Genomic DNA, 27,588 nt, shown 5'->3' with positions numbered 1-27,588 from the left:
GAGCTGCTGTGGACCAGGAACCAGGGAGGGACAGGTGTGACTGCAGCTTCCAAGCCCAGTGGGGCTCTTTATGAAAAGCGGGCCCAGGACCGGAGGCCAGAGTTCATCCTGGTGGAGAGTGTGGTCTACGCCCAGGGAGTGAGCCTGGATTACCTCTGCCAGAGTGTGGGCCCCGGGACCCTTCTGTCAGGGAGTGAAGAAGAGGAGCCCTGGGACCTCTGTGTAGGGGGTGGGCACAAGTGCAGGGCCGAGGAGCTGCCGAGGAGATGCCAGGAAGTGGGAGAGAACGGTGTCAGATACCCCAGGGAGAAGTTTCCAGAAGGGAGAGGTACCCAGAGAGGCCAGGGCAGTGGTGGCAGTGCAGGGAACACTGTGAGATGGGCCCTGGAAAGGCAGGTGGAGGAGCCCGGACATTCAGGGGGCGGAGGACAGGCAAGGGTGGATGACGGAGAAGAGGCCCCACGTAACAGGAGGGAGTAACAGGATGGTTCTGGAAGGGTGAGCAGGGACTCAGAGAGAGGGACTTTTTTGGAGGGGGGATGTAAGTGGAGGGCAAGGGGCTCTGGGAAAGAGGCCAGAATCTGGCTGGGCAGAGGCCACATCTGGGCATCTGGGGCAAGTTCCATGGGTTCAGCCTCAGGTCCTAACCCACAAAACGGACACATGACCATTTAAGAGAAGTCTGTAAGCACACTGAGGGCAGGGCCTACTGTGGGGTGCTCCAGATGGGAGCAGGGGGTTGGGGCCCCAGCGGAGGGGTAGGGAGGGCGGGGGGAAAGAGAGGCTGAAGAGAAGCTGAGGCTTAGGGGGGCAGAGGGGAGGCCTGCCTTGCCCCCTCTCATCCCACTCACCCCAGCTCCAGTGAGGGGCTCCCCCTTGACCACTAACCCCTAAATATGGTTGCTAAGCAGAATCACCTGGGGCTTTTAAACATGCGAATTCTCAACCCCCCCCCCTGCACCCCCACCCCAAATCTGATTCCACGGGAGCGGAGAGGGCAGGGCCTGGAATCTGGACTTTCAGAAGCTCCCAGGGATCCAGACATACTGTCCGACATCTGATGCCAACCCGGGGGCATTTCTACAAATACAAACCAGATCTGGCTGCCGCCTCCTCCAACTCTGCCAGGGCTCTAGGGGCTCAGCATAAAACCCAGCTCCCTGGAGCGCCTCCCTCTGCTTTGCCTGCACTGCGCACATGCTCTGTGCCAAGCTGCAGCTCCTGAAAGCCTCAGGCTGGGTCCTCTCCCCTCCTGGCCCACCCGCTGTATACCCCCTGGAGAGGCAGAGCCCCTCAGACTCCCCCACCGTGCAGTCCTGACTCCTGACCTCTCAGCAGAATGGGGCAGGCCTTCCCCAGGCTCTGGTCTCCCTCTGCCACTTCTACTCCTATTCCTGGGATCACTTCTGGCCCATCCTCCACGGGGGGCTTCTCAGGTTGTCCCCCCCTCCTCTCTTCTCCTTCATCCCCTCGCAGGTGAGCCCACTCGCCCCCACACCCTATTGTTGCCCTGTTGAAACAGATGATGCCCCACGTCTGCCCCCAGACTCTCCCCCTTGGTTCTGGATCCCAGGGTTCCTCTGGCTACTGACCACATCACCTCCCTCAGATTTCCCACTGGCACACCACACTCAGCTCCTCAGCACCTTCCCGCTGAGGGGAGGCAGAGAAAGGAGAGGCTGTGGTCATCCACAGCCAGAGGAGAGCTCAGGGTGTGGGGTCAGGGGCAACCTGGACTGTGGTCCCTTCTCTGAAAAGCCCCAAAGTGAAGAGCAAGTTTCCAGGAACCACAGAAGGGGCATTATTTGAAGCTATCTCCAGTCCCAACATCTGACTGCACAGAATAGATGAGGCTTGACTAGACGGGGTTCAGAGTGGACCACAAGCTCACTGAGATTGTAAATACTGGACCACATGCTCAGAGTGTCGGATGGAGATTCACGGGGCTCCAGGTGAAGGAACCCTTTCACCCCCCTTGAGCAGATCTCCTCTAGGAAATGGTGGCCAGTCGCAGACTCCACATCTAAAAAGGAATTGACAGACTCTCCTGGCTGCGGTGACACATCTGGGCAGATGCTGGAGGGGCTGAGAGTGTTCTGTCCCAAGAGGGGACCTGAAAAGGCCAGCAGAAACCTCTGTCCCGGGACAGAGGGGGCCCTTGTCTGAGAGGGCAGATCTGAGAAGAATGGGCAGAAGCCCCATGGGGACCGGGGTTCACCTGATGCCGAAAGAACTTTCTATGAATAAGTGAGGCTGACTCTACCCACGGTGAAGCCCAGGACCCAGTAAGCCCCAGTAACGGACTGGGATGGGCACTGGCCCAGGACTGGTGGAGGAAACTCACTCCCCCAGCCCCACCCAAAACCTGCAAGGATGTGGGGCTGGAGCTGCTGCAGCTCCAAGCTGGCACCAAAGGAGCCTGGGGGCAGGTCCCCCTAAGAAGGCAGAGCCAAGAGACAGATGGTGCAGGAGGCCTGGAGTCCCAGGCGATGCCTGTAGGGGCCCTTCCCCTCTCCTGCTGAGGTGGGCTTCCAGGCATGTGCAATGGGTACAGCCTGCATGGAGGTGAGCGGGCCCCGGCTGGGGCAGGATCCATCCCCGGGGGAGACCCAGGGCTGCTGCAGTGATTCTGTGCCCTGCGCTTTGCCCGTCGGGGGTGCTGGCTGGGCACACACAAGGCACCATCCCACCTACCACCTGTTCCCCATCTCTGCCCAAGGGAGCCGGCGTCCTGAGAGGAGGCCCTGCAGGGGGAACGGGCAGGTGGCCCCATCTGTGCCCCATCCCAGGAGCTCACCTGTCGAACAGGGGCTTCTCCCCACAGTCGAAGGAATCCTGCAGGTCCCTCACCAGGTTGGCCTGGCCGGGCATGCGGAAGAGGCCCTCCTCGGTGAGCCCGCGCTCCCGGATGAAGTCCACGCACTGCTCCACCAGCAGGGGCGCCAGGCGTGGGCCATACTTGCGCTCGTGGTGGACGGTGTCCTCCAGGCGCTGCCCAAAGATCCCTGGGCACAGAGATCCCTGGTCACACCCTCAGCTCTCCGGCCCAGCGATGGGGGAGGGCGCCGGGGACAACGGACGGCAGGGGGTGCTGCCAGGGCCAAGGGCGGCACCCTCCTGAGGGAGCAAATTAGAAAGAGGGAGGAGACGCACCAGGCAGCTGGGATGGGTCTGGAGCGCACAGCCGGCAGCAGCCCGGCCTGTGGACCCTTCAAACAGTCCTCAGGGAGCATGCGTTCTGTGCTTTGCTGCTTGGTTTATTTATACAGCACTAACCTCCAAATAGAAATGGCTTACATTTAAAAACCCAGCAGAGTCCACTAAGAGACGCACCCTAGGAGGTTCTCAGTGGCACTACTTGCCACTCCCCGCGATGGGAAACCCACCCCCAAGGCCCCTGCGCGGTGGAACGAGTAAGATGGTCATGGTCTGCTCACACCGGGCAGCACCCACCGGACAGCGATGGGAACAGATGGGGCATGGCTTGTGCAGCAAGACAGACGTTGGACAGTGTGAAAACACAATCACGACTCAACACCACGACTCATCAGGAAATGCAAACCAAAACCACAAGGAGATACCACCTGACTCCCAGCAGGACGGCTACTATCCAGAAAACAGAAAACAAGGGCTGGTGAGGATGTGGAAAAACTGGAACCTTGGTGCACTGCGGATGGCAACGTAAAATGGTGCAGCCGCTGGGGAAAACAGCATGGAGGCACCTCAAAAAATTTAAAACAGGAATATCATGTGACCCCGCAATCCCACTCCTGGGCACATCTCCCAAAAGAATTGAAGCAGATGCATGTACACTGTGTTCACAGGAGCATTATTCACAATATGCAAATGATGGAAGCAACCCAAGTGTCCACTGATGGATAGATGGATAAACAAAATGTGATACATACATACAATGGAATATCATGCAGCCATAAAAAGGAAGGGAATTCTGACACACGCTACAGCATCGACGAACCCTGAGGAACAGTATGCCGAGTGAAATAAGCCAGTCACTAGAAGACAAACAGTGTATGATTCCACTTACATGAGATACTTAGAATAATCAAATTCATAGAGACAGAAAGTGGAATGGTGGTTGCCAGGGGCTGGAGGACAATAGGATGGAGAGTTACTGTTTAATGGACACAGGTTCAGTCTTACAAGATGAGAAGAGTTCTGGAGATGGAGGGTGGTGGTGATTACACATGACAAACATACTTAATGTCACTGAACTGTACATTTTTTAAAAAGTCATTAAAATGGTACATTTTATGTCAGATCTATTTTACCAAAATTTTTCAAAATTAAAAAAAAATCATCGTGAGCAGAAGCCAGACCCAGAGGACGCACTGCACGACTCCATTTATGTAAAGGGCAAAACCGGGTCAGGACCTGGTTACCCTGGTGGATCAGTGACTAGAAGGAGCCCAAGGGGCTTCGGGGTGCTGGTAATGCTCAGATTCTGGACCTGGGCACTGCCCACCCAGTTCTGCTAACTTTGAGAACAATCGTTAAACTGTACACTTATGATTTGTACACCTTTCTGTCTGCTACAGTTCAATAACATTTGCCACAGGAAAAAAAAAAAAAAACCTGGAAGCAAAACATCCAAAACATTTAATACAGGACCAGAAAGCAAATGAGGGACAGAGGGAGACAGCAAGAAGGTAGAGGAAGTTCTGACTCAGAAAACCTGTGACAACTAAATATACAACTGAGCAAAGAGGTTCCTGGCAGCCTAGGCAAAGAGTGAAAGGAGTTGAGATCCATGAAGCTCTCCATCTCACAGTGAGAGACAGGCGAAACAGACTTTTCCCAGCTCTAAGCTCTCCAAGGATTTGGGGAGGCCCCCAATGTGGAGACCTTCCCACAGGGCGGCTGTGGAGTGTGCCAGGGCATGACATTAAAGCTCCATCCCGTCCAGGCAGTTGCCGTCCCAGAGGGACGCAGCCCAGACCGGTGGCTTCCCGAGACCTGGGTGGTGAACCAGCTGGGTGAGAGGGTGGCAGGACTCTGGGCGCTACTTAGCGTCCCGCATACAATGGCTCTTTTGAGATACATCAGTTGTTCCTAAGACCGTGCGTGGCACAAAGGAGGACTCAGTAAATGCTCCTTCTCATCCTGCTCTACCCAAAGGCAGAGTGTACAGAACCTGGGGGATGAGACTTCCCCTTTTTACAAAACATGCCCATGTGGAAGGCACCCAGTGACACACAGGCGCTTTGGGGAGAAATGTGTGCATGCGTGCGTGTGGGCATACATGCACACGTGTGTGTGGACTTGTGTGTGCACGTGTGCGGGTGCATGAGGACAGTGTGCTGAAATGGCCGAGACACGGCACATGCGGCGTCAGGTGCTGTTCCAGGCATTTGACACAAAGCCATCCATGCCAGCCGCGCACAGCTGGGTAACTCAGGGAACGTGGCCTTTACTCTTATCGTCGCCATCATCATTCTCACGTTTCAGAGGAACACACTGAGAGGCAGTGGGCTTCAGAATGGGCCCAAGTTCACTCAGGGTCAAGGTTCCAACTCCAGCAGTCTGGCGGCTCCAGGAGCAGAGAATGTTCAAGAACACACTGCTGCTCTCCACCCAGGTGGGAGCACAGATACCCATGCAATGCTCTCCACCCACCAGCTTCGCATCCCATCTTCCTCCTGCCCTTCTTCATCAGTAGCCCCCGAGGATGTGCTCACGTGGGTGACAGGCAGAGGTAAGCAGAGGCTGGACACTGACAAGAAAGGAAACTGTCCGCCCCCTGGGGCCTGGTGGGAGCGCCCAGCCGCCCCTGCCCGCTGAGGTGGGGACTGACAGGCCAGTCATCGGCCTTGGGCACAGGGGCCGATGTTGCCGAGAGACTGGCGTGCGGGCTGCCTGGGGCCACTCAGAGAAGCCTGTCCGAGGGCCCGCTGCTACCAGCGTCCTGGCCGCTCTACCCAGCCTGAGAGTGGCCTGGGCTTTTCAGGGGACACAGAGCCACGGGTCCTTCTCACCTCGCTCAGGGCTCAATCACTTACACCCAGCAATGAGCCACAGGGGTCCACGATGCACGTGTTTACGTGTAATGATGTTTGAAACATTTTAAAATTTGTTATTTAAAATCAAGAGATTTCCTATCCAAACCTGGCTTCCCAGCTCCTCTTGAAAGAATCCATAGACCTGGCGGCACCAGGCCCGAATTCCCAAAGGGTAACACAGGCAGAGTTCAGTGGCACCTGTGCCCTTCCGACAGCCCTTGCTTTTGCTAATTCTCCACCATTCCCTATTGCCTCACACCCCGTCCACACTCCACTCGCGTGGCCTTGCCAGGTACTCACCTCTTTTGCCTCTACCTCCAAGGCACAGACTTCCTGCAAGGGCACTGGGACAGGATGAAGGAGAGGGGTCCTGACCCACAGAAGGGAGAAGTGGGAAGCAGGGCCTGTCATGACCAGAGGCATCTGCCAGGACCGCGCAAGTGCAGAGAACATACAAGGGGAACTGCCCAGGAGGGGAAGGAGCCAGCCGGGCCCTGCATCCTCGGTGCCTGCACCTCCCTCCTCGCTCAGGCATCCTTTCACTTCCTCTTTGCCCACTACGGGAGCCTCCTGAGTACGTCTGCTTTCCTGCTGCCCGGCCCGCACACAGGAGCCTCTTCCCTTTTCAGTCTGCGCCAACTTCTTATTAGCCCTTGGGAACAGCTCAGATGTCCCCTCCTACGTGAGCTGTCCCAGATTCTTCTTTCAGCACGACCATGGGCTCCCAGGCTCTCTTCCTGGCTGGCTCTTACCTATCAATTGATCAATTGATCGGTCACAGATGGTCACAGTGAAGACACTTGCCTCTGCCTGGTTTCTTGCTGGGAACCACTTCCCTCTCCCCAGTCCCGAGCTGATGCTGGGCTTGGAGCAGAGGTCAAAGGACACTGAGTGAAGAAGGGGGAACACACAGACCAAGACAGTCTGGGGTCCTGAGTTCACGCACTCAGCTCCCCACCCTCAGCTCACAGGTGACTGAAGGCCACAGTCAGGGAAGAGGGACACTGAGGAAAGGAATCCTAAAATCCTCTCTAGAGATCCACAAAGTCTGGGTAATTCCATCCAGCCTCCTCTTGGCCCTAGCCTTTCCTGCTCTCCCATCTGCTGTCCCTAGGACTACTGCCATCTGCCTGTCCATCCATCCGTCCATCCATCCCTCCATCCCTCCATGTCTGTGCCCCACCCTGAGTTCTAAAGTTTAGTGGGTTTCAGAGATGCCCAGAGAGCTAGAAACATGTAAATCTTACCACGAGTTCCTCTGCTGAAAACCCTTTGCTGCCTCCCTCCTCTCCACCCAGGATAAAACCCAAACTTGGCAGGCAGGCCGGTCCTGTCCCCACCTCCCTCCACCAGCTTCTGGGGCGCAGAGCCCGGGCCAGGCAGAGGGCAGCTGCTGCAAGGTCAGCCCGGCTCTCCATGCGGCGCCTGCAGCCAGGCAGCTCCCACATGTCTGAAGCCCTCTCCCAAGCTCCGCTCAGCCACTGCCTTCCCCCTGTGCAGCCTTGCAGACCATTCTCCCAGCCCTTGAACAGGAAACACAAGTCCACAGGGCCCTGGGGGCTTCTGAGCAGAGGCGATTTTGAGGAGGAGGTGACATGGGAACTGGGGTCTAAGAATGAGAAGGAGATGGGCAAGCGGGCAGGTGGGGGGCTGGAAGGGGCACATGAGCAGAGACCACAAGGCAGACCTGGGTTGGGAGGGTCTGAAGGGACCCCAGGGGTTGGAGAGTGGGTGTGACAGAGCATGGCTGAAGAGGCTGAGAACACAGCAGCCCCCTGCCCTGGCAACGACCATGGGTCCTGGTGGGCACCGACCCCATCCATGGCTCAGGGGCTCTGGGAAATGATGACTGCCCCAGAGGCCCTCCAGCACTAAGCCTGGTGAGAACACTGGGCTAAGATTGAGGTGGGGACACAGGGGGAGGGCGACGGTCAAGGACGAAGGCCGAGTCTGCACCTGCACTGGTCTGGGTGCACATCCTGGCTAAGCCATCGAGGAGTGGAGTGATCGCTCTCCTGGGCCTCAGTCTCTCCATCTACACCAGGGAAGTGATCACACCTGTCTTTAGCAGCTGCCTGGGGCCCTGCCCCCAGGCACCACGAGGCCCAGGACTGACTCCACATTCCCTACACGGCTTTGTGGAGTCTTCTTCAGACCTTCTTCGATTCCAGGTGCAAGCCGCGCCCTCAGCACCCTTGGAGCAGAGATGCTCTGGGAGCCCTGTGGGAAAGCCTTGTCCCAGCTCAGCCTCCCGGGGCCTCCCTCCCAGTTTCCTCCCGCTGCAGGCCCCCTGCGCTCAGGCTACAGGCCTGGCCATCCTCAGCCAGGGGCCTGGCCCACCACTCCCCTTGCCAGGGTCTCTCGGGCAGAGCCTGGCAGGGCCTGGAACGGCCGCACTGAACTTCCTCAGGCCCCCTGGCACGTCTCAGAGGGGAAGACTTGCCAAGAACCAGTTCCAGTAGGTTTGTCAGATCCCTGGAAACCCAGCCAGCATGTGGGTTCCTCGAGGTCCCAGCCCACGCTCTCCACAGAGCACTGGCTCTGCCACCAGAGAGGAAACTGGCAGAGGCTGCCTTTCCTCTGGGTAGACCTGCTGGCAGGCTCAGAGCCCGGGCCTCCTCCCCTGCCAGCTACTCCCTGGCAAGCCCGGCCCTTACTCCCCTCTCCCCAGGATCCCAGGCAGGGGCAGGAAGGCTCAGGCCCTGCACTCAGCTGACTCAGATCCCTGTCCTGGGTGACCTTGGACACAGTCCTCAACCTCTCTGAGCCTCGGTGTCTGCCACTTCACAGGGCTGTGTGCAGCTGCAGGAGAGCCTACGGCACCAGGCACGAAGAAGCTGGTACCAGGAGGGCTGGGCCACGGCTCTACCTGCCCCCAGACCCCAGCAGAAAAGGGAGGCAGCTGGGATTCCCTCTTGGAGCTGAACCCTGAGAGGAGACCTCAGGCCTGCTCTGGCCATACTAGGGCCCTCTCCGGTTGGGGGAAGGGGCACACAGTCAGAAAAGAGATACATGAGTAAAATAATTCCTAAATTCTCTCCAGAGGGTCACACTTTGGGTAAGCCCCGCCTGTGCTCTACTCCTCTCCCCAGGGCACTTGCCATCCTCCCTGCATCCACCCCGCGGTTTGTGAATCCGCTGTCCATCACCCCCGAGCTTGTGCCGACATGCGCCGCCCTCCTCTCGGTACCGCAGAGCTCTCCTCCACAGCTGTAACCAATTGGCTGGGCTGTGCCCAAGCCTCACCAACCAACAGGCTGAAATCGGCCCAGGAGAGAGACATACAGCGAGAGGCAAACATTGAGGGGTGGGAGGTGGGGGTCCTGCTCAGAGAAGAAGGAATCCCTACCCTTCTGGTGTTAGCCAGCCCCAACCCAGGCACGGGGCCCTCCTGAGGCCCAAAGAGTCAAAAAGGGCTGAGCACTGGGCTTGGAGTCCTTAACCCAGAGCTGGCATCCTGCCTGGTCCCCTCAGCAGTGGCGGAGGAGGCGGGGTGTGTGTGTGTGGGGGGGTGATCCTCTGCAAGTTCCGGCGCCCCTAAAGCCTGGGTTCTTCATCCTTGCACGTGGGATGCCCACCCACCCCGCGGGAGTCAGGAGGAGGCGTCCCGGCTCTGCCCCTTCCCCTCAATACGCGCACCCGCTCCCCGAGTCCGGCGACCGGTCTGGCGGCTGATCGCCCGGCAACCCCCGGGCGCCCCGCGATTGGCCGGCGCAGCGCGGTCCTCGCCCAGCGTGCGCGGGCCCCGGGCTCGAGCGCGCTCTCGGGCCCGGGACACCGCTCCGGCGCGGCTTCGCGGGGCGCCCGCCCCCCTCCCGCGCTACCTGGGGCGGCGGGCACGCAGCAGGCGGGCAGGCGGCAGGGCGGCCGCGGGCAGGCGCGGCACCCGGAGGAGGCCCGCGCGGCCGGCATCAGGCCCATGGCGCGCCCGGGCGCGGCGGCACGGCGGCGGCAGGAATGCCCGGCACGCGCGCAGGTAGCGTCTTGCCCGCCGCCCGCCCGCCCGCCCGCCCCGGGCCCGGACCCCGGAGCGAGCGCGGGAGGGAGGGCCCGGGACCCGCGAGTTCCTGGAATGCGGCGTCTGGAGGTGGCCCCCGTGGCTCTCCCGTTTCAGACCTCCGACCCCCTTGTTCCTAACGCGCGATGTTACAGGCACCCTAAGAATACCATCAACTCCCAATGACCCGCCTCTTCTTGCTGGTCAAGGACTCGCTTTAGGAGCTTCCGCTACCCGCAGAATGGGAAGCAGGTGTTCCAGGTGGAGGCAGTGGAGGCTCAGGGAGGTCAGGTGACTCGTCTGGGTTGATCTACAGCTGGGCTGCGGGCCGCGCGCGGAGCTGGCGTTCAGGGCTCCAGCTCTCTGCCCGGCTGGGGGCCAGCGCACTCTCGGTGCCAGGGAGGGTGCTTAGGACTGAACATTCCTGTCTTCTGCAGCCCTGAGCAGTGCGAGCATTAATGTCCCCATTTTACAGATGAGACAGCTGAAGCTCAGAGAGGTTACATAATTTTCCTAAGGCCACGGAACTAGTAAGTGACAGCTTCAATTCAAACCTATATTAGCTTCTCTGTAAAGCCTATGTTATTCCCAGAGTAAGATTCTGTCCCAGTGAAAAAAAGCCCACAGTCCCACACTTCCAGAGCGTGCAAAGTGTGAGGACCCAGATGGGTGCATCGCCTCAGGCATTCACTAGGAGGGCGGGTGAAGAGAGAAGCAGAGCTGGAGCCATGCATCACCAGAAGGAAGGATGGAGGTCCCCAAGGGGTCTGTAGGCAGAACTTTGTAAGGGAGGGGCTTTAGAGAGCCCTTGGTCTGGATGGGGTGGTGGGACTCATCTGAAAGCCGAGTGTGCAGGGCAGGGTCACTATGTTTGCTCTTACTAATCAGGGCCTGGACTCAAGTGAGGCAAGTGAATTTTGCACTACAGTTGCAAAATTAAAGGAGGAGGGGTGCCAAAATTTTCAGTAATCAAGATAAATATTTTTGCAATATTAAAAAAATAGAAATTAATGCAAAAAGATGCATAATGAACAAAAATATCAACATTTCAAATCAAGACAGGATCTGACCCTGTACTTGCACAGACTTTGGGAGTGAGTGCCTCATTTGCCTTGCCCTAATCCCACCCACAGGTCCTGTCTTGATTTAAAAGTTTGATATTTTGTTTATTATGGACGTGGCAGGCTAGATAAGGCCCCCCTCCAAAGACATCCATGTCGTAATCCCCTAGAACCCGTGACTCTGTTATCTCACCAAGCAAAAGGGACTTTGTGGATGTGATTAAATTGAGGGCAGATTATCCTAGACTATCCCAGTGGGCCTTAAAAGATGGAGGCAAAGGGAAATTTGACCACAGAAGAGGAGGCAATGTCAAGAGGGAAGCAGACACTGGACTGATGAGGCCACAACCAAAGAACGTGGGCAGCTTCTAGAAGGAGGAAGAGGCAAAGAATGCGTTCTCCCCTGGAGCCCGCAGAAGGAACCAGCCCTTCCGACACCACCATCTTAGAATAATAAAATCTCAGTTCTGACTTCTAGAACGGTGAGCGAATAAACTCGTGCTGTTTTAAGCTGCTAAATATGTGAATCTGTTAGAGTAGCAACAGGAACTAACACAATAGGTGTTTCTGTATTCATCTTCATTTAAAAAAATTCCAATAAAACATTTATCTTGATTACTGAGTTTTTTGGTGCCCCCTTAAACTGTATGCCCCAGGTCAGTGAGGCTCCCTAATCTGGGTCCTGGGGCTGCTGTGGGGGTGGGGGCAGAAGCTCTCCCAAGTGCTAGGAATGTGGGGAGGGGCTCAGGGTTCTCGCCTCCCAGAGTTCAGGTAAACATGAAGGTGGGAAGGGCCGGTCATGGTGCCAGCAGAACCATAAGTCAAGGAATGCCCTGCCCTAAACCTGCTAGAAAAGCCTGAGGCTCCCGCGGCCCACAGCCCCGGGGATCTGATCAGCTCTGTCCATGTTAAAGAGAAGGTTTCAGGGGCTCAGAGGAAGCACCTGCTCCAGGGGAGGTGGAGCCCTCCCAGGAAGGCAGACAGGCTCTGGTGCTGACTTGCCTTCTCCTGTTGAGCCTCGGTTCCCCCACCTGTATGGTCATAGAATTAGACTGGCCAATAGGCTCTCAGGAATCCCCTCAGTCCCCCCCACCTCCCCAGATTACCCAGATGGACAGAGGTCTGCAGCTGTCCCCATTTAGAAGGTTCTGGACTCTAACGGCCACTGCCATAATGAGCTCTAGGTTAAACCCCAGCCAGGTCAACACCGAAGCCGCCTTGTGGGGGTCTTTTTAGCCATGGAGCCTGAGGTGGGGGGGCCTCAGATGGGTGGGCAAAGATAGTCATGAAACTGTTCTCTTGGGGCAGGGCCAGAGAGCTGAGAGGCTAAGGATCTGTCCTCTCACATGAGCACCTGGTGACAGGTGACCTTTTGAGCTTATGTGGCTCTCATTTCTGGGCTGGGTCCAGGACCTTGGGAACTACCTCCAGCCTCAGTCTTGCCTCCTTCCCCCCTCCCCCCAACTATTAAGGCATCACAGATCCAGAGGTTATGGTGCCTGACAACAGGGCATCCTTGGATGGGCTCACCCTAGAGGCAATGCTGTCCCTGCTCCCAACCCTGCTGTGTACTGTTGGCAACTTGCTGAACCTCTCTGGGCCTCTATGTCCCTCTACAAGATAATTTTGATACAACAAACCTTTGTCAAGAGTAGCACGCAGCAAGCCTGAGAGCCCTTCCTCTTTCTTCAGATTGATGTGGAGGACCAAGGGAAGAAGCTGAGAGTCAGAGGACCCGACCATGGGGCAGCCGGAGGGCTCTTGGCATCCTGTTCTCCAGAACCGGCATCCAGCACCAGGGCTCTGAGCTCCAGCAGCCCTGGGTTAGAACACTGGCTTCCTTTGGGACCTGGACAGATGACTTGAGCCCCCTTGCTGCCCAGTCTCCTCCCCTGTAAAAGGGGCTATAGCGAGACTGATTTCATAGGGCTATTGTGAGGGTCGGCCGGCCTGCGGAGCCGGGCACTGGGACACGCTGAATAAACATTAGCTGTCCTAGAAAGAGTGGCTACCTCGGCCCAACTTCTCCGCTTGTGCCTGGGGGTCACCGAGACTTCATTCAGTGTCCCTGGCCCATGCCCTCCCCTGGCCTCATCCTAGCAATAGTCACTACAAGCTCTGTTCTAGCCCTGAGATCTGAGCACACACAAAGCCAGGCAGGCCAACCCGCCGGCGCCTTCCCACCACAGCTGCTGGGAGGGAGGCGGACTGAGTGACCCAGCAAGGTGGGTAAAAGGCAGTTGGTCGAGTGGTGAGCACCCTGAGTTTCACAGGAAGCAGTGGCGGGCAGCCCCCTGCCAGCCATCCTGGCTGGCTTGCCAGGCTCTCCCAAGATAAGGCAACTGCTCCTCCACCTCCCTTCTCTCGGTAAACGGCCCCGGGCTCCCTGGCCACCTGTCAGTGGGGCCTGTGGCTGGGGGCTGTTTCCCCTGCCCTGGGGTCCAAGCTCACAGGCTCCTGGGGCACTCACTGCAGGGGAGGAGCCTTGAGGGCTGAAGAGAAAGAGGCCCAAGGGTGCGCTGAGCTGATCCCTGCACCCAGAAGGGGACAGATCTGGCCACTGTGAGCGTGGGCTGGATGGGGTCCAAGGTCTGTGGGGGAAATTCCTCCTCTACCTGGTATGCAGACCCTCAGAGCCCACTAGAACAGGCCAAGGGCACCAGAACCGGGCTCAAGTACCCCTTCTGCTGGCTCAGTGAACCCCAGCCCAGATCAGCAACAGTCCTGTCTCTCCTCTTTTGGAAAGGCCACCAGGAAAGACCCAGGCCCCCTGGCCTGGTGGGTTCACATTCAGAGGAAATGGAAATAAAACTCTCTCTTTTTGATTCCCCCAGAAGGGCTGGGATATAGAGTAAGCAGTGCTGGGGCTAAGTGGTCCACTAGGATCGCAGGCTCCACCACTGCCAGCCTGGGCTGGGGCCAGTGACCTTTCATCCTGAATCTGATTGTGCCTTGAGGGCTTCCGTTTGGAGATGTCATTCCAGCCGGTAATGACCACGACCATCTGGATTAACAGGGTTGCTTTGTGTCCCTCCAAGTTGTCCCGAGGCTGGATTTTCTCCATGTCAAGTGTCCTGCCCTGTGGCCTCTGGGAGCTGCATTCATCCCCATGATTTCTGAGCAACTTAGGGCAGGAATGTTTCTCTGTGCTGCTGCCTGTAAGGTTGGGACAAACAGCTTCTGGGCTTTGCTCGGCAGAGCCCGCTGTGTGGGTGGGAGAGTTACCAAGCTCTGAGTTATTGAGGGCTAACCCCGGCCCCCAGACTCCTGCATCCAACTGCCCACTCCAGGTGCCCATGGGTATAATGGCTAACAGGCATCTCAAACTCATGTGCCCAAATGGAGCTGTAATTTTGCTGCGTCCTCCCAAACTGCTCTACGCTGTCTTTCCCTCTAGGTTAATGACGACTGTCTTTCTGGCCACTTAAACCCCTGGAAGTCCACCTTCACCACCCTCTTTCTCTCACACCCACATCCAGGAGATCTGGTGCATTCTACTTTCAAAATAGATTTGAAATCTGCTCACATTCACCACACCCACCATAGGGTAAGCACCCTTGTCTCTTTGCCTGAATTACGGCAATAGGTCCCCTGCTTCCTGGCGTCCCTCTCCAGTCAGCAGTCAGAGCGGTCCTTTTGACTCAGTGTCAGATTATGTCCTTCCTCTGTGATCAGGCTCCATCAGCATCCTTCACCCCCTCCCCACTCCCCCGGCCCACCAGCCTCTGCGCTGGTTCAAGACCCCATCAGAGGCTCTCTGCTTCTGCCGGAACTGCTGCCTAGGTCTGGCACATTTTCATCAAACATCCTCCTGGCTCAGTTTCTCCCCTTCTTCAAATCTTGGTTTGAGTGTCACTCTCTCATGAGGCCCACCCTCACCACTGTCTTTTAAACGGCTCGATTTTTTCTTTTTCTTTCAGTAGCACTCGCCGCTTTCTAACACAGCAGTGCTCAAAATGTGGGCCCCAGACCAGTAGCATGAGCATCAGCATCACCTGGGAACGTGTTAGAAAGGCAGATTCTAGTGTATTGGAAGCTCTGCTGGGGGCATCCAGTGGTCTCTCTTTATAAGCCTTCCTCTAAGTGGTTCCAATGAGAACGACTCTCTGCCACGAGATGTACTTGCCCTGTTACTGTCTGTCTCTCCCCGTTACCGTCTGTCTCGGGAGTAGAACAGAAACTCTGTCTGATCTCCGTTCCTCCCTCTGTCCTGCCTGCATGTTGAAGATGCTCTGCGTTTGTTGGATGAATAAGAACTATTTAGTACTAAGGGTGCTGAGCACTTTGCATCTGTTTTCTCTTGTTTCTCATGACAACCCTGCAAAGAAGAGATTCTTATTCCCCTTTGGCAAACAGAGACACAGAGAGGGTAAGTGGCATGGCTAGGGTCACACAGCAAGCAAGGGGCAGAGCCAGAGCACACCCAGACCACAGCCTGATGCCAAAACTTGTGCTCACTCTGTCTGTTCTCACACTTCAACACAACTGGCTTTGTTAAGCACTTTCCAAGGTACATAAGACCTACCTTCAAGGGTTTGCTGGCTCTCTCCAGATAACCAGAGACAGCAAGGACTCACTCATGAGCATCCACCAGACGCTGGGCGTCCCTGGTGACTCCCTTCTCTCCTCTTTCATAGAGAGCCGGTTAGAGGTGCTACCCAACAGCACCCCTGGGGGCCACGTTCCAGGAGCTGGGCACTGAAGTCCAGAGAGCCACTGGGGAGTGGGGCCCTTTTCACAGTATGAGTCTTCTGATCCATGAATGTGGGATGTCTTTCCATTTATTTGGGTGTTTAATTTCTTTCAACAATGTTTTGTCATTTCCAGAGTATTACGTTTTGTACTTCTTTTGTTAAGTTAATTCCCAAGTAGTTTGTTCTTTTGGATCCTACTGTAAATGAAGTCTTCTTAATTTCATTTTCAGTTTGCTCAGTGCTACTGTATAGAAATACAGTTGATTTGTGTATATGGACCTTGTATCTTGCAATCTTGCTGAGGTTTTTTAAATTAGATCCAATAGGTTTCTAGTGGATTCCTTAAGATTTTCTACAAATGAGATCACATCATCCGCAAATAGAGGTATTATTATTTGTTTCTTCCTTTCCAATCTGGATGCATTTTATTTCATTTTCTTGCCTAATTGCTCTGGGCTATAATGTCTAGTACAACATTGACTATCAGTGGCGAAAGCGAGAATCCTTATCTTGTTGCTGGAAAGCATCCAGTCTTTCTCTGTTAAGCATGATGTTATCTGCAGGTTTTTTGTAGATGTCCTTTAGTGCGTTGAGAAAATTCCTTTCCGTCTCTAGACTGTTGAGTGTTTTTATCATGAAAGGGTGCTGGAGATTATCCAATGCCTTTTCTGAGTTGATTGAGATGATCATGTGGTTTTTTTTGTTCTTTATTCTATTGATGTATCACATTAATTGCTTCTCTGATGTTAAACCATCCTTGCATTCCTGGGATAAATCTCATTTGGTGATGGTGTACAATCCTTTTATATATTGCTGGATTCAACTTGTTAGTATTTTGTTGAGGAATTTTGCATCTATATCCACAAGAGATACTGGTGCTCCAGCAATTCTTCTCTCCCTCACCTGCACCATCATTGTTGTTTTGTCTTCTAACTTAAAAAAATAAACAAAACTCTCTCTACCTGACTCCCCCCTCCAGCAACTGTCCCATTTTTCTCTTTCCCTTTACAGCAAACTTCTTGAACGAGTTGGCTAGGCTCACACTCTAAATCCCCTCCTCTTATCCATTCTGGTACCCACTATTAACAGGCTTTATCCCCAGGACTGCACCAAAACCACCCTTGTCCAAGTCACCAATGAACTGTGCTCACCATCCGTTCTCTCCTGGTTGACCTAACAGCAGTGCATAGACACTTCTTCCTCTGATGCTGTCTTTTCACTTGGCTCAGGGACCCCACTCGCTCCCAGCTCTCCTCAAGCCCCTCTGCTGGTTCCTCCTCTGCTCCCTGACTTCTTACCTGGGAGCAGCTCCAGGCTCAGCTTGGGTCCTCTGCTGCCCCTCCTCGTGCCCACCCAGCTGCATGGCTTCAAGCCCCATCTATGTGGCTCCCAAATTCTCTCTCAAACCCAGTCCTCTCTCCTGATCTCTAGGCTTAAATGTCAAACTGCCTACTTGATATCTACACTTGAGCCTCTAACACATACCCAGACTAAGTCCCAAAGTGAACTCTCTCTCTGTCTTCCTCTGCACATCCTCTGTTCTTTGACATCTCAGCTAATGGCTAATCCATCCTTCCAGGTGGCTTAGATCAAAATGTCTTGAAATTACCTTGACTTCTCTCATTCTCTCACCTTTCACCCATTCCAGTAGGGAAATACTATTGATCGCACCTTCAAAATACATTAAAATACAAAATACATTAATTCTTCAACACAACTGGGTTTGTTAAGCACCTTCCTATATACATAAGACCCACCTTCAAGGGCTTGCTGGCTCTCTCCAGATAACTCAGTTCAATCACCAGTGTCATCCTGAGCCAAGCCACCATGACCTCTCACCTGAATGATTGTGTCATGAGCTCCTAACTGGTCTCCCTGTTTCTGTCCTTCCTTCTGTCATCCATTCTCAACATGGAAGCCAGAGGGATCCCGTTGGAACCTGCGTCAGGCTCTTTCACTGCTCTATTCAACACCCACCAATGGCACCACCTCGCTCAGAGGGAAAGCCAGAGTCATCACTGTAACCAGGCCATCCTGACTGATCACCCTATCACCTCCTCTCTCCCCTGTCACAGACTCTGCTCCAGCCACACTGGCCTCCTTGCTGCTCTTCCAGCATGGACACCCAGGCCTCTGCCTCTGACACTCTGCCCAGATATATGTGTAATTCACCTTTTCATCTCCTTTACTCAAAGGTCACTGAACGACCCCCCCATCACTTCTGCTTGCCCTCCCCACCTCATCGGTCTCCACTGTGCCCTCCACCATCCCACCTACGAGGGGCTTCCTTGCCTTGTTTGTTGTCTGTCTCCTTTACTAGAATGCACATTCCAAGAGAGCATGGACCTTGTCCGTCCTACTCACTGCTGTGTCTCCAGCCCCTAGAACACATCCTTGAGTGAATGACTGGCTGCTTGAATAAATGAATGAATGCCCAGACAAGAGGCACTCCATCCAGGCCACCCTCGGGCAGGCCATCAGCAGTAACCAGCTCCCCTGACCCACAGGCCGGGCTGTCTGCTGACTGCAGCAGGCACGCTGCCCACGTGTGCCTGTCAGAGGTGGCCGCTGTCTGCCAGAACGAACATGCCTGAAAGGGCTCACAGGCTCCGTTATTAAACAGCAAAAGAAGGGCTGATCCTCTAAGCCTCCTTTCCAGGGGAACCCAGGCTAATAAGAGCTTTGCCAGGAAACCTCAGAGGCTGACGGAGCCCCCCTGCCAGTGCCCACACTTGTCCAGACATGTCTGCCACCGCTAACCCCTGGGATCTCTGTGTTTCCTCTGTACTTCTGGTGGAAGGGAGATAAGCGCCTTTGATGGCGGTTCCTGATGCAATTCTTGTGAATTCTTGGGCGCACAGGCTGAGAAGTCTGATAAGTGCTGGGCCAGGGAGGATGGGGGGTACTGGTGGAGGGGCAATCTGGGTTCCAGGTGGGATTCTGCAAACGGTCCCCCTTCTGAGCAAGCACAGGGAGAGACAGAGAGACAGAGACAGACAGACAGGCAGGCACATGTGCGGGTCAGGGATCAGCGCAGGGAGACCACATGCCATACGGCAGCGCCCTGCACGGGCTGCGACAAAGCACAGCCTCGGGTCAGAACAGCTGCCTCTACTTCTCAGCTCTGCTCCTGACTTACGGGCAAACTCCTTAGCTTCTTTGACCTTTAGTTTCCCTTCTTTCCTTGTTTCATTCAGTTTTTGATTTTTTTTGTATAGTGAAACATGCAGACGTTCAGAAAGTATTAAAACACCTACATACAGACACGCGCAGTACTGCAAAGGCACACCTGTGTCACGACGGCTGCCTTCCTGGCTCGTATGCATTTCTCTGCTTCTCTGCTGCCTAATTATCTATCCATAAATAATACCGTTTCCTTCTGCCCTATTTTTTAATTTACATAAATGGAACCACAGCACGTTCTCAGGCTCCCCTAGTCTCCCAGCATGTTTTTTGGATTCACGTGTGCTGTTGGGTGGAGCTGTAGTTCATTCGTTCTCATTGCTGTTTTCTGTTCTAAGACCGAATCATCCTTATTTCTCCATATCATTGCTCAACCCTTAGTACTTTCTGTAACTCATTTAAAAAGTCTCTACCTACCCAAGATCATAACAGTGTTCTCCTTTCCCCAGCGCTCAAAGGTGCCGCCGGTCATAAATCCAAGTCCACCTGCATGGGCATTGCCTCTGGACCCTATTGTGTTCCACAACCGGCTCACTTTCAACCATCTTGCACCAAAGGAAGCCCACGGAGGCTGCAGAAGTTCCCAGGCGGGCTTGGGCTTTCCCAGGCCATTAAACTGGGGCTGTGGGTCAAAGGTGCTGCAATCACCAGCAGGCAGGGAGGCCCTGGCTAACAGCCTGGGACCATTTATGAAGCCCCCAAAGGTGAGCTTCTGTTCCTGTGATACACGGAGAGAGAGGACGTCCTGGCTCGTGTGGTCTGAAGACGGCCAGCCCGAAGGCCCCTGTCTCCACACTTGGCAGGGAGTTAGTGGCCCCAGCCCAGCCAGCATGGTGATCCCTTCTAAAAGCTCTTTTTGTGAAGAATTCCCAGGGACAGGGACCTCCAGAGACAGCTACTGCACAGCTGGGTGGCGTCTGTCTTTTCCTTGTGCCCTGTGGCTGGCCCATCAGCAAAACCTGCAGCCCCACTTTCAGAACACACAACGGCTGACCATTCTTTACTGTCTCCTCCACATCTCGCCTGCCCAGGCCGGCACCCTTCTCCAATGACTGTCCCATCCTGCTGCGACCACTCTTGTCTCTCTATGGCCCACCCCTCACATGATGGCCAGAGGGCTTTTCTGTAAGTATAAGTCATGTCTGTCCCCTGCTGAGAGCCCTCCCTGGTGCCCCATCAGTTTAGAACAAAATCTGAAATCCCCACCATGTCCCCGATGCCTCGCCTCAGGTCCTCCACCGCCCAATCCTCACTCCCTCAAGCCCTCTGGCCTTTCTTTGAGTCTTCATGTTCCCACGGCCCATTCCTACCCCAGGGCCTTTGCACTTGCTGGTCCTTCCACCTGTATGCTCTTCCTGTGCCTCCCCTGGCTCTCCTGGTGACTCCATTAAGTTGGCTTAATGAACAACACCTAATACAACATCCCCTCGGTCCTCCCACTTACTCTTCTTTGCTCGCTGCTTTTCTCCCTACTGGACATGACATGTCACCTGCCTATCGTCTGTCCCCCCGGGACAATGGAGGCAGGGAGGGCAGAGCATCCTCTATTTGGTTTACCACTGAATTCTTAGTGCCTGGAATACTACTCAGCACATTTTAGGCACCTAATAAAAATGCAGAATAAAGGAGGAGGTGGGTAAATGGCAAACTTTGTTTTCAGGTCAGAGACAGGGAATGGGTTTTGTGGGCCGTGCAGGGGCCACAAGGCATGACAGAGGGAAGGATGCGGTACCTAGCCATCTGCTATGACTCCTCAAGTGCCCACTTCTGGCCTAAGTGCAGACCACCACATACACGCCCAGTGTTCAGGGTGGGTCTGGATGCAGGGAGACAAGGACACACAAGCCACAGGACTCTCTGATTGGAGGAGGGCATTTTGCAAAGTGGCCCAGATCTCCCCTGCCAGGACCTGCTTGGTCCACAGAGGGGTGACTCCTGAGGGCTGGCAGCAGAAGACGACACTGCCCATCTGCCGGACGAAGCACAGAGCTCGGCCAGCGGGTCCTCAGTGAGAGGGGTCTGGCAGGCGCGGGGCCGGGTGAAGGGGCATGATTACCTGGAGACAAGGGTTCTAGAGGGTGAGCATGCGAGCTACGGGCAGTACCTCCGCCAAGCGGGGCCCAGATGACCCGGCGGATGGCCTGCACCCAGTCCTCCATGTCCCGCTGGGAGCTGGCCATGAGCAGGAGCGCCTCGGGGTTGGCCGGCACCTTCTCTCTCTCCCCGGCTCCACCTGCAAGACAGGGAGAACAGGCTTACTGCAGGGACCTCAGCGACACTGGGGTGCCTCCCCCACAGGGCTCTCTCCAGCCCTGACACCAGCTGGCTTTTATTCCCGGGGGTGTGAGAAGGCTGTTTCCCCAAAACCGCCCTGCAACAGCCATGCTTTTTGGTTCTACATCTGCACCCCATCACGTTCACGCCTCACACGTCTGTCTTTTGAGCCCCCTTGGGTTTCTTTTCTCCCTTCGTCTTCTTTGTTATTGTTCTGTATCAAATCAGAAATAATTAAAACCATCCCGGGCCACTATTAGGAAAAAGCACTTAGGTGTGACACCAGCTCAGAGAAGGTCAGACGCTGCCAGAGAAGCTTTGTTACATGTTTTACTTAAGTCATCTTTGCACGTCTTTCTTTTTTTTAAGTTGTGAATTTATTTTAGAAAAATTTTTAAATGGAAGTACTGAGAATTGAACCCAGGACCTTGTGCATGCTAACCATGCACTTTACCACTAAGCTGTACCCACCCCTCCCCACCCCAACTTTGCACATCTTAAGCACATAGTGCAGTGTCACTGTGTGCCTTTAACAGGGGCTCTGACATCACAGCCTGCCCTCCCCCGGGGTGAAGATGAGACCTGATTCTCCATATGTATTAACGTTACAGAGGCTTGATGTTAAATCAGGATGGAGCAAACACTCCAGAACCCTCCGCCTGCCCTCCCCACTCACATCTAGATAGTGGATCATTATCTAAATGCAGAAAGAGGGAAAAGCTTGGATGAACTGCCTTTTCCCCTCCGGTAGCTCCAGCGGTCCTGGCGTTTTCATGTGTAAATGAATTAATCTTTGAAATGGACAGAGAACAATTTATACCGAGCTGAAGGATAGAAAACACAGTCCGTTTAAGGGATTTTCAAGAATAATCTTGTTTTTACGCCCCATTTCCCATCCTACAACATGTAACTCACCATTAACTGCTAAGGTCCCAGAGCCTCAGATCCTAACTGGGACCACCTGCTGGTGGGGTGAGTCCCAGGGAATTCTGTGTTCCCAAGGGGGTAAGAACGGTGAGACCCAGGCTGCTTCTTGCTAAAGCCTGCAGCCCAGGGACAGGAGTAAGTTCTTATTGAGCACTGGTATCTGCCTTCCAGGGAACTCTGGAGCAGTCTGTGACCCTTCCAAGTGAACAAAGCTGACAGACACAGCCGCCCTCCTGGGACTCTGCGGGGGGTACTGTTACTATTTGCATTTGATGGGCAAGGAAACTGAAGCACAGAGTGATTAAGGAACTTGTCTGAAGTCACACAGCTAATAGAGCCTCCGGAAAGGAATTCAGCCCTGCTGGCACCTTGATTTGAGTCCAGTGAGACCTGTGTCAGACTTCTGACCTACAGAACATAAGATAATACATTCGTGTTGTTCAAGCCGCTAAGTTTGTGGTAATCTGTTACAGCAGCAATGGAAAACTAACACAGACAGTTTCTGTTGCTGTGTCTTTGAGGTCACAAGTCTTTTCATTTTCTCTGTCTAATCTGTCATCAATCCTATCCAGTGTATTTTTTCTCTTGTATATTGTAGATTTGAGCTCTAGAAGTTTAAGTCTTTAAAAAAAAATCTTTCATGTCTCTACTTAACTTTCTGAGCATAAGAGATACAGGAATAAAAACTGTTTCAATGTTTCTGTCTGCTAATTCTAACATCTGTGTCACTCCTGGGTTGGTTTCAATCGATCGTTTTTATTTCTCCTCATTACAGGTCATGTTTTCCTGAGTCTTTGTATTCCTGGTATTTTTGGTTAGGTGCCAGACATTGTGATTTTTAAAGGGTTAGGTGCTGGGTATTTTTGTATTCCTCTAAAGATATTTATTTAAGCCTTTTTCTGGGATGAAGTTAGGTTACTTGGAAAGGGTCTTATCCTTATAGATTTTGCTTCTAAGATTTATCAGGTGGGTACAGAGTTCTCAGTATGGAGCTAACTAGTCCCCACTGCTGAGAGGAAACCCTTCTGTGTGTTCCATGCAAGGCCCAGGAGTCGTGAGGTTTTCCAGGGTGGCAGGTGGGAAAAGGCACTCTTCCCTGCCCTGTATTAGAGCGGTCGGTGTTGCTTCTGACCCTTTCCAGTGGTTCCTTCCTCAGTCTCAGGTTAATTCCCTTATATGCACAGGGTGACAGGTTCCCAAGGGAGTTTCCTCTCTGAGCAGCTGTTTCCTCCTTGGTATTCTACCCTGAAAACTCTTAGATACTTTGGTCTCCCTTGCTCCTTGATTGCTGTTTCTTTAACTCATGGAGTCAATCCACTGGGCTCCACCTAGGTCCCCTTCCTGCATCACAGCCTGAAAATTTTCCCAGGCAGAAAGCCAGGACTTGTATACAGCTCATCTCATGGGTCCCCCATCTCTTGGGGGTTCACAGTCCTTCCCTGCCTAATGTCTATCTAGTGTCTTGAAAAACATTATTTCAATGCAACACTGTAAACTGACTATAATTCAATAACAAAACATTATTTCATATTATTTGTCTTTTTGGGGGGGGGGTTGTTTTTGGTGAGAGTATTAATCGGTCCCTGTTGCTCCATCTTATCCAGAAGTGAAAGTCCTATGACCACGGCTAAGGGCCCAGTGTATGTAAAACACTGTGTAAGACACACCATCACATTTAGTCTTCATAAACACTGTATGAAGCAGGAGTGTTACTGACCCCATTTTACAGATGGAGAAACTGAGGCTTGGAGAAGTTAAACCCTTAGCTCACCAACAAACAAGAAGAGGGGCCAAGATTCAGCTTGTTCAACTATAAACTCAATCTCTTTTTGCAATGTAAAGCTCCCTCTATGTTCGTGGCGAGGAATACAAGAAAGATAAAATAGGTCATCACAGCAAACGCTGGGATATTCTACAGCATTTAATTGTGCATGCCTACCTTTTCCTCTGTTCCTTAGGAAAGATTAGTACTAGCTTTAGTTAAGGCAAAAAGTCGTAACCGCAATATTTCAGGAAGACATGCACCATGAAAAATGGGGGTCTCTTGTTACTGTCTCCGGTCTTCCCCTTTTCTTTTATTAAGGAGTTTGTGTGGCCACGGTGTTCCCATCCCACCCTGCCACATATCCCAGGCATTTGAGGCCCTCTAGAATGGTGCTTAGAGCCCCACGGGGGTCCATCACTCAGCTCCACCAGGGGGAGTGCCGTGACTTCCCCAAATGTCAGTCACACACCCGTGGGGTGAAGACAATGAAGGTGCCTACCTTTTTGGGAGAATGAAATGAGCTATTCCCTCAGCTTAGCACCTGGCATCTAACAAGCAGGCGCTAAATATTCACTTTTATTATCACACTCAATTAAATGCAGTCTAGAGCAGAATTTCTCCACCTCAGCACCACCGATGTTCTGGGCCAGATATTTCCCCCTTGGGGCGGTGGGGGGCTGTCATGCGTGGTAGGATGGTGGGTGGCATCCCGGGCTGCCACCCACTAGATGCCAGTAGCAGCCTCTCCCTCCCTCCCTTGACAACCGAAAAGGTCTCCATCCATATGTTGCCAAATGTTCCTTAGGAGGCAAAACTGTCCCCAGTTGAGAACCATTGATGTAGAGCAACCAGATCTATATTTCCTATGTGGCTAAATGACCTTTAAGATTCTATAGTTGTCCTGGGCATATATCCAAAGAAAAATATAATTTGAAAAGACACATGCACCCGCAACATTCCTAGCAGCACTGTTTACAATAGCCAAGACATGGAAACAACCTAAATGTCCATCGACAGATGACTGGGTAAAATAGTTGTGGTATATTTATACAATGGAATACTACTTGGCCATGAAAAAAGGATGAAACAATGCTTTTTGCGGCCACATGGATGGCCCTAGAGATTGTCATTCTAAGTGAAGTGAGCCAGAAAGAGGAAGAAAAATACTATATGTATCACTCATATGTGGAATCTAAAAAAAAAAAAAAAAAAAGACGAACTTATTTACAAAATAGAAATAGACTCACAGACATAGAAAAGAAACTTATGGTTACCGGGGGGAAAGGGGTGGGAAAGGATAAACTGGGGGTTTAAGATTTGCAGATACTAACTACTGTATATAAAATAGATAAACAACAAGTTTCTACTGTAGAGCACAGGAAACTATATTCAGTATCTTGCAGTAACCTACAATGAAAAAGAATATGAAAACAGGAAATTGACAAAACACTGTAAACTGACTATAACTCAATAAAATAAAATTAAAAAAAGAATATGAAAACAAACATATGTATGTATATATGTGACTGAAACAGTATGCTGTACACCAGAAATTGACACAACATTGTAAACTGACTATACTGCAATAAAAAAAGAATGCAAAAAAAAAAAAAAAAAAAAAGATTCTACAGTTGTATGACATCCCTCCCAAAAGCACAGCATGGCTTGTCTGAAAACCATCACCACCTGCATCACACCGGCTTCCTCCTGTGTTCCTATCTCAGAGCTGGGCAACCGGGTGCCCCAAGCGCACAGTGGGGAGTCACCTGGCCTTTTCCCTCCCCTCATCCCCACACTAATCCATACTGTTCCCTCATTGAGCTCATCCAGTCTCAGGGCTTTAACTGTTGTCCCTATGCTGATGACTTCCAAATTCACTGCTCTTCTGCCCTCCAGACCTCTATCCCCCACACCTCAGCTCCACTAAGATGGCTCCAGGCCTCTTCCACTCACCAAATATGGAACCCCTCTCCAGGTCTGCCACCCCTCTCTTTCCTGGGTGAGGGCAGCTCCGCCTTCTCGTTACTTAAGTGGAAACCAGACCCATCCTCAGCTCCACTCTCTCATGTCTCCTATCAGCAGTTTCTGTTGCCTCCTTCTTCAAAATACATTCCAATTCTGACCACTTTTCACTGTCCCACCTGGCCCGAGCCCATATCATCTCTCCTCTGGATCAGTGGCATGGTCTCTAGGCTCCCTCCCTTGCCCTCTATGACCTGTTCTCAAAACATCAGCACAGTGACCCTGTTGAGACCCACACCAGCTCACAATCCCACAGCGGCCCCCCTCTCAGCAAAGTCTTTGCAGTCACTTTCCAGGGCCCTGGCCCCCTCAGCCGCTACTCCTCCGGCCTCACGGCTGCTCTCTGCTGTTCCCCGGACAACCAGACACCTGCCTTCCCTCTGCCCTTGCTCTTGCCGGGAAAGCTGTTCTCCCAGACACCGCCATGACTTGTGCCCTCACCTCCTAATAGCCTTTCCTCAAATGTCACCCTGGGGAATCCTTTCTGACCACCCTATGTAAACCTCACTTCTCATCACCCATTGCAACCTGGGACCCTCCCCGGTCTTAATTTTTCCATAGCCCTTATCACAATCCAGCACACATGCAGTTTATGGGTTTACATAATATGTTTATTTATACTGTATATTTTCCATGCATTCCTCTTCTGTCTGTTTCATAAGCCACCCCAGCACCCCAAGCGATGCGTGGCATGGGGAGGGCATGCACGGAACTGTGATGAATGGAAAAGCAAGAGCTGCAGCAGAACCGAGGTGATAGGCACTCACTCTAAGGGAGGCACGATGTTAACGAATTGATGGGAAATGGTGTCATCATTCCCATTTTAAAGGAAAAAAAGCAAAAGTCCAGAGATGTTAAGAAACACGTCCAAGCTGTAAAATCAGTGAACCAGGACCCCAGGCAGCCCGGCTCCTAACCTTGACCTCACTCTGCGCTCACTACGTCAGCCTGGGGCTTGTGGAAGGGGCAGGCCCCTAAGTGACCCAGCAAGGACCCTGCCCAGCTTGTCTTGTTCCCAGCTGGGCTTTCTTCCCCCCGGGGCTCTGGGATTTAAAACCTTCCTTTTGTGCCGGAGTCTCTCTTCGCACCCATGCAAGGGGCTCTGGGGAGAGGAGGTGACTCCAGAACACAGCAGATCCTGGCAGGGCTTCCAGGACAAGATCTACCTTTCACCCTTTCTGTATAAGAATTTTCATAATAAAAAGAAACAGAGTCAAGGACACCTGCAAGCCCATTTTGTGAACATAGTAGCTCGCAGGACCCTTTCTATGGCATTCAGGTCGAAAAGCTGTCCTTCTGATGTAATTAATCAAATGATGTCTGAATTAGCTAGGGATTTAGAGGAAATGTTTACAAAATACAAGAAGTCACTATTTAAAGGTGACAACAGAAGCAATGTACTAAGTGTCACAGGGACCACCAGCATCCTACTGACTGCCCAGGGGAGCGGGGAGCCCTGGGGAGGGCCCCAATACTTGGGTTCTCAGGGGTGAAGGCCAAGTGTGGGGACGCAGCTGTGCAGAGCAGCGTAATTCAATGGAAATATTATGTGAGCCACAGGCAATTTCAAATGTCTTAGTAGCTACATTTAAAAACCAAAAAGCTGGTGAACTCATTTTGAATGCTATATTTTGTTTATCCCAATACA

At 53.1% G+C, this 27,588-nt stretch overlaps 1 protein-coding gene across 7 annotated transcripts in view; it reads right to left on the bottom strand.

Annotated features, from left to right (window-relative positions):
• Window positions 1–27,588, bottom strand: part of ARHGAP22 (Rho GTPase activating protein 22) — a 179,612-nt gene that overhangs the window by 10,674 nt on the left and 141,350 nt on the right. For 5 of the 7 annotated variants that reach the window (XM_064487949.1, XM_064487952.1, XM_064487948.1 and 2 more), the window contains 2 exons: window positions 21,009–21,185; window positions 2,798–3,005 (listed from right to left, as the gene is read on the bottom strand). In XM_064487949.1, coding sequence (XP_064344019.1) covers window positions 2,798–3,005; window positions 21,009–21,185 — 385 coding nt within the window. The remainder of the gene's footprint in view (window positions 1–2,797; window positions 3,006–21,008; window positions 21,186–27,588) is intronic. The other 2 variants (XM_064487951.1, XM_064487954.1) reach the window with 1 other exon arrangement.

Source organism: Camelus dromedarius, chromosome 8, assembly GCF_036321535.1.
Source record: "Camelus dromedarius isolate mCamDro1 chromosome 8, mCamDro1.pat, whole genome shotgun sequence".
In the NCBI taxonomy this organism is placed as follows: domain Eukaryota; kingdom Metazoa; phylum Chordata; class Mammalia; order Artiodactyla; family Camelidae; genus Camelus; species Camelus dromedarius.
This window is presented reverse-complemented; position numbering and strand designations above follow the sequence as displayed.